The 6187-nt window shown below is 66.5% G+C and overlaps 1 protein-coding gene across 1 annotated transcript in view; it reads left to right on the plus strand.

Annotated features, from left to right (window-relative positions):
- The window catches only part of SCRIB (scribble planar cell polarity protein), a gene marked incomplete in the record, with an annotated part of 23724 nt that overhangs the window by 6716 nt on the left and 10821 nt on the right, over positions 1–6187 (plus strand). Inside the window, 10 exon segments of the mRNA XM_014589169.1 lie at positions 445–507; positions 804–893; positions 1288–1365; positions 1806–2153; positions 2227–2307; positions 2390–2641; positions 2928–3038; positions 3113–3406; positions 3476–3506; positions 3509–3663. Coding sequence (XP_014444655.1) covers positions 445–507; positions 804–893; positions 1288–1365; positions 1806–2153; positions 2227–2307; positions 2390–2641; positions 2928–3038; positions 3113–3406; positions 3476–3506; positions 3509–3663 — 1503 coding nt within the window.

Below are 6187 nucleotides of genomic sequence, written 5' to 3' on the forward strand. Positions count from 1 at the left end.
GGCCTGCCACGGGGCTGGCGTCCTCTCCCGGCCTTCTCATTTGCCTGGTTGCTGGGCGCTCAGACGCCGGGGCCGCCCTGATGTCCGTCCGCCGGTCCCTGCAGCTCCACTGCCCTGAGCACAGGCTGGTGACATGGCAGCTGAGATCAAGTTAGGGACAGTCCAGCCTGGGCTCCCTGCTGTGGCCCTCCCCACAGCCACGCCCCCAGGTCTGCAGTGTCCCTGTCCTCGGACCACAGGGACCCCCACCTGGGCGGTGCCAGGCCAGGCAGGGCCAGGGCAGCGGGTGCGGAGCTCAGTGTGCCCTCCCTGCCCTCCTTTCTGCTCGTGGGTGAGGTGCGGTGGCGGTGGCGGTGGCGGCGGTGGCGGCGGCAGCGGTGGCGGTGACAGTAGTGGTGCGGTCGTGGTGGCTGACCTGCATGCCTCGCTGGTCCCGTCCGACAGGGGGTGTCGTTCGACCAGGCCAACAACCTGCTGATAGAGCCAGCGCGCGTAGAGGAGGAGGAGGTCTGTACTGCCCCGCTCGCTCACTCGGCCTCGGGGCTGCTGAGCTGCTGCTGCTGCAGAGCCTCTCCCCAGTCCCCGGGGCAGACCCTCCTGAAGGGGTTGTCCCTGCTCACTCGGCCTCGGGGCTGCTGAGCTGCTGCTGGCTGCTGCTGCCTCTCCCCAGCCCCTAGGGTAGACCCTGCCTGAAGGAGCTGCCCCTGTGGCCCTGGCCGTTGGTGAGAGCGGCCCTCAGCTCCTGTGGCCCGCGCTGCCCACACGCTGCCCTCCCAGACATCACGTGCCTGTCCTCTCTCTAGTTGACTCTCACCGTCCTGCGGCAGACAGGGGGCCTGGGCATCAGCATCGCTGGGGGCAAGGGCTCCACCCCGTACAAGGGCGACGATGAGGTGAGCCCCAGCCTCCACGCACCACACCGTGCCCGCCACCTCGCCTTGGGCTCCCTCCCTCGTTTCCCAGGGAGCAGGCCGTGCTTAGATGCGCCATGTCCGGCCTGGAGGAAAAGGGGTCAGCCCTGAGGGTGTCACCTGGGGCTCTTGGTTACGTAATGGCCAGCCTGTGTGCCCTCCACCCCTCTTTTCACTGCAGTCGGAGCCAGGCTTGGGGCCAGAAGCCTTTCCTATGGGGTGGTCTGCTCCTGGGACCCAGGACCCCACAGAGCCTCCACTCCCATCTGACCCTACCCCATGCCCTGAGGTCCTCGTAGCTCCCAGAGTAGCCAGGGTGTGGCAGGCCGCAGGCACGCACGCCCTGCCCAGTGCTGGACGGCCCCTCTGTTTCCAGGGCGTGTTCATCTCACGGGTGTCCGAGGATGGCCCCGCTGCCCGGGCTGGAGTCCGAGTAGGTGACAAGCTGCTCGAGGTGAGTCGTGATCCCTCTGGGGTCCACGTCGCCCTCAGGCGGGGGGACCCTGCCTCTCTGAGAGCCCCCGGTGAAACTCCAGAACATCGAAGGGAGGCCTCGGGAGACTGGGTCTTCTGAGGACGCCAGAGGCCGTGGGGGTGCTGGGGCGGTCTCTGCTGGCCTATGCTGGCTAGGCTCGTACCCAAGCCTCTGTGTGGGGACTCATGTCTCCGGACAGCCCTGTTGGTGTGTCAGACGCTGTTCCCCGGCCGGCAGACGGCCGTGGCTGCAGATGCTCTGAGCGAGGACACGGCCTCCTCATGGCTCACACAGGCCAGGAGCCGGGCCCCCAGGAGCCCTGCGCCTCAGCTTCTCTGTCAGCGGCGGGTGTGGAGACCGCGTGAGCCCGGGATGCAGCCGGGCTCTGACTGCACTGCGGCCCCGTGTCTGCTGCCCAGGTGAACGGCGTGGCCTTGCAGGATGCAGAGCACCACGAGGCCGTGGAGGCGCTACGGGGGGCAGGCACCACTGTGCAGATGCGGGTGTGGCGGGAGCGCATGGTGGAGCCCGAGAACGCTGTCACCATCACACCCCTGAGGCCTGAGGATGATTACAGCCCCCGGGAGTGGCATAATTCCAGCCCCCGGGAGTGGCGGGGGGGCAGCCTGCGCTTGCCCCTGCTGCAGCCAGAGGCCCCCGGGCCTGCCCGCCAGCGTCATGCCGCCTGCCTGGTGCGCAGTGAGAAGGGACTGGGCTTCAGCATTGCTGGTGGGAAAGGCTCCACGCCCTACCGCGCTGGGGACGGGGTAAGTGTGGGCCGGCAGGGCAGAGCCACCCACACACCCTCCCTGAGCTCACGGCGCACCTTTGTGCCTGCAGGGCATCTTCATCTCCCGCATCGCCGAGGGCGGTGCTGCCCAGCGGGCGGGCACTCTGCAAGTAGGCGACCGCGTGCTCTCGGTGAGTGGGCGCGGCCAGCCGTCCCGCGGCCCTCTGTCCACCCAGCCCACCCGAGCCTCCCTGACCCAGCCCGCTCTCGCAGATCAATGGCGTCGACATGACCGAGGCCAGGCACGACCACGCTGTCTCCCTGCTGACCGCTGCCTCCCCTACCATCGCTCTGTTGCTGGAGCGGGAGGCTGGGGGGGGGTCCCTTCCCCCCAGCCCCCCGCCACACTCCTCTCCCCCGTCTGCTGCCGCTGCCTTGACCACTGTTGTTCCTGGCGAGCCGGGGCTGCCAAAGCCTGCCCCCAGCCTGCTGGCCACTGCCCTGGAGGGACCATACCCAGTAGAGGTGAGCCCTACCCAGGGTCCGGCTGACTGCAGCCCTTTCTTGTGGGAGAGCTGGTGTGGACTCCCACCCACGGCCCAGAGCCCACAGCAGTGCCCCACAGCCAGTCTAGCATGGCCGCCATGGGCCCAGATAGCCTCCCCGCGGGTGCCCGGCTGGCCACATGGCCACCGTCACTGAGAACCCTGGCTTCGGTGTTTGTGCATCAGACCTCCTGGGGGTGCGTCCAGGCAGTCCTCTGTGCCCCTCATGCCCCGTCCCACCCAACCAAGGCCATCCCGTGTCCCAGGAGATCCGTCTGCCACGAGCTGGGGGCCCGCTAGGGCTGAGTGTCGTTGGGGGCTCCGACCACTCCAGCCACCCATTCGGGATTCAGGAACCCGGCGTGTTCATCTCCAAGGTAGGCAGGCCAGCCTGGCAGCTGGGCTCGGTCAGCACTGCGGCTGCACCCTGCACACCACCCCCCTCCTACAGGTGCTCCCGCGCGGCCTAGCTGCACGCAGTGGCCTGCGGGTCGGGGACCGCATCCTGGCCGTGAACGGGCAGGACGTGAGAGCTGCCACACACCAAGAGGCCGTCAGCGCTCTGTTGCGGCCCTGCCCGGAGCTGTCGCTGCTGGTGCGGAGGGACCCGCCACCCCCAGGCATGCGGGAGGTCTGCATCCAGAGGGCCCCCGGGGAGAGGCTGGGCCTCAGCATCCGCGGGGGCGCCCAGGGCCGTGCAGGGAACCCCTGTGACCCCACGGACGAGGGCATCTTCATCTCCAAGGTGAGGCTCACACCGGCACGCTGCCCCACACGCCGGCGTGGCCCCCGCCTCCATGCCCGTGTCCCATAGGTGAGCCCCACGGGCGCGGCTGGGAGTGACGGCACGCGGGGCTACGGCTCCTGGAGGTGGACGAGCAGAGCCTGCTGGGCCTGACGCACGCCGAGGCCGTGCAGCTGCTGCGCAGTGGGGGTGACCGCCTCACCATGCTCGTCTGCGACGGCTTCCACACCGATGCCGGCACCACAGCCACCCTGCAGGTCAGTGCCCTGCACGGGCCCCACCCCCACCCCCCGGCACAGCCACGGGCCAGGCAGGGGTCCTGCCCACCAGGTCCTATGGCAGCCACAGTGCAGAGGGCAGCCCCGCTGCACACTCATCCTCGTGTGGCTGAGGGTCTCGGGCCGAGCAGGGCGGCCCGCGTGTCCTGGTCCTGAGAAGAGCTAGACCCAGTGGCCCCAGGTGGTGGCACGCAGAGGGTGGCTGCCAGACCAGGATGGCAATGGCCACTGGGTCTGCCTGCAGATGCGTGCAAGGCTGGGCCCTCAGGTCCCTCCTGGCAGCCTTCAGCTGAGAGCATGCCCCCTAAGGTCTGCGCTGGCCTCTTGCACTCTGTAACCCAGAACCACAGCCAAGGTCAGGGGTGGGGGCACAGACCAGGGCCTGGATAGCCTGCTGCCCCTGACTCAGACCCCACTGTGCCTCTTACCAGCTCAGTCTCCTGTCCTCTCCCTCCTGCTGTACCCGGGCTCAGCATTGCCCACCTTCATGCTCTGATGGGCCTCTGAGGACTCTGCCTTGCAGGGACCACCCATCGCAACGCAGGCCACAGGCCCTGGTGCCGCCCCGCCCCGCCCCACAGCACGTGTGCACACAGCTCCACTTGTCACAGCATGGGCTCCGCTACATTGGTTGGGTTTTGCATTGGGTCTGTGGGACGGGGACCGACTGCCAGATGGCAGTCAGAAGGGCAGCCCAAGGCCGGTGGCCCCAACAGTGCGCTCCCCAGATGGGCAGCAAGTGGCAGCACTTGGGTTCCCACTCCCGTCTCTCCCGGGCTGCCCTGATGGTTTCTGGGGAGGTGTCACTCAGGATGTCAACCCTGGCCTGCCTGGCCCGAGAGGACCTTGCGTGCTGCGTGCTCAGTGGAGCGCGTCTTACCGCACTGCTCGCCCTGAGTTGCCGTCGAGGAAAGGTGCACCTCTTTGCAGCGCTTAAGCCCCCAGGAGCAGGGCGGGCATGTGCACCCGTGGCCCTCGGTGTGTGCAGGGAAAGGCTGGAGTGGGCACACTGCCCTACCCAGCTAGCGCCACGGGGTGGAGTGGGGTCGTCACAGCCTCAGGCCTGGCCAGGCGGCCTCAGCTGCCGATGACTGTCAAGTCTCTCTCCGCCCCCCGCCGCTGTGTTGGCCAGGCGCCACGGCCGCCCCCTTGTCCTCGCTCCCGCTTGAGCGCTGCGTGAGGCCTTGTTGGTAGGTCGCCCGCCGTCCCTCCTGTGGAAACGTCTGTCAGCCCGTGTGGTCCTCCAAACCCGCCTGCTGGGTGGCAAGCTTTTCTCCCGGGCGTTCGGGTTGCTCTGTGTCCTGGCTGGTTCTGGTGACTGGTGTCCCAGCAGAACCCTGCCGTCTACGGGGGGCCCCTGCCTGCGTCCCCGGCTGTCACACTGGCCTGCTCCGTGGTGAAGCAGGTGGTCCCAGCCACTCAGGAGCTAAGGCTGGAAGATCATGGCGAAGGGACCCTGAATTTTTAACTCGGGACCGGGCACAGCTGGTCCCGTGGCCGCAGGGCCACCTTTCCCAGTACCGGTGTGTGTCAGCGCCATGCCAGGCAGGGTGTGTGAGCACGTGCCCATGCTGTGCCCTTCCTTGGGGCTCCTGTGTGCTGGCAGGGCCTGAGCCCTCCGTGACCCAGGGCCCTATCTGTGTGAGGGAGTGACAGCAGCGTCCGCTGCCCAGAATGCTCAGTCGAGGCCGTCACACGCCCCGGGGCCCTCAGAGACCTGGGCTCTGTGTGTCCTGGGCTGCGCATGGTCTCTGCACGTCGGTGAAGGGAAGGAGAGGGTGCTCTCTGCTCCTCCTCTTTGGTAGTTCTCTCTCTTTTTTCTTTTTAGAGAGAGATTTTTGCTAGGTGCGTGCACTCACCAAAGAGACAGAGACAGAGAGACAGAAAGCAAGCAATCACCCCCTAGGGGGCGGATTCCACACCATAATCCCTTCTCCATTTTCCTCTTGGGATTTGGGGCACGTTGTGTCTGCGTTCAGTGTGTTTTAAGCCGCTGGGTCTGGAACTCAAACCATGGTCTACTGTGTGGAGTCAGCCATGCAGACGTTACACTCTACTGCTGCCTCATCTCATTTTATAAAAAAAAAAAAATTCTTTGATTTGTGGGGGCCCTTGGCAGGCCTCATCACTGTGACCCTGCCCTCACCCTCTGGGCCCTCAGGACCCTGGGTGAGCGTGCACTGGCGTAGGGCCCACACCATCTGAGCCCCTGCAGCCCTGCAGCTCGCTCCCAACGCCTCTTTCCAGACCCTGTTTGTGTTCTCTTTGTCCAAACTGGCCAGGGCTTCACGTAATCGCTGTCTGTCCTTCTAATATTGAAAATGAGTTTTCCTAACCCAAATACCTGCTTGTTGGTCCAGTCAGAAATTACCACACACATCGTCACCAACAGGTAGTTTTCTGTTCTCGGTCCATCGAATATTGCACTTTTCCTCCCTCGTCAAGCCCCCCCCCCCCCCCCCCCCCACCCCCCCCTGCCCCACCCGCCCCCCCCCCCCCCTCC

The sequence above is a fragment of the Tupaia chinensis genome, unplaced genomic scaffold (genome assembly GCF_000334495.1).
Source record: "Tupaia chinensis unplaced genomic scaffold, TupChi_1.0 Scaffold000335_1, whole genome shotgun sequence".
Taxonomy (NCBI): domain Eukaryota; kingdom Metazoa; phylum Chordata; class Mammalia; order Scandentia; family Tupaiidae; genus Tupaia; species Tupaia belangeri.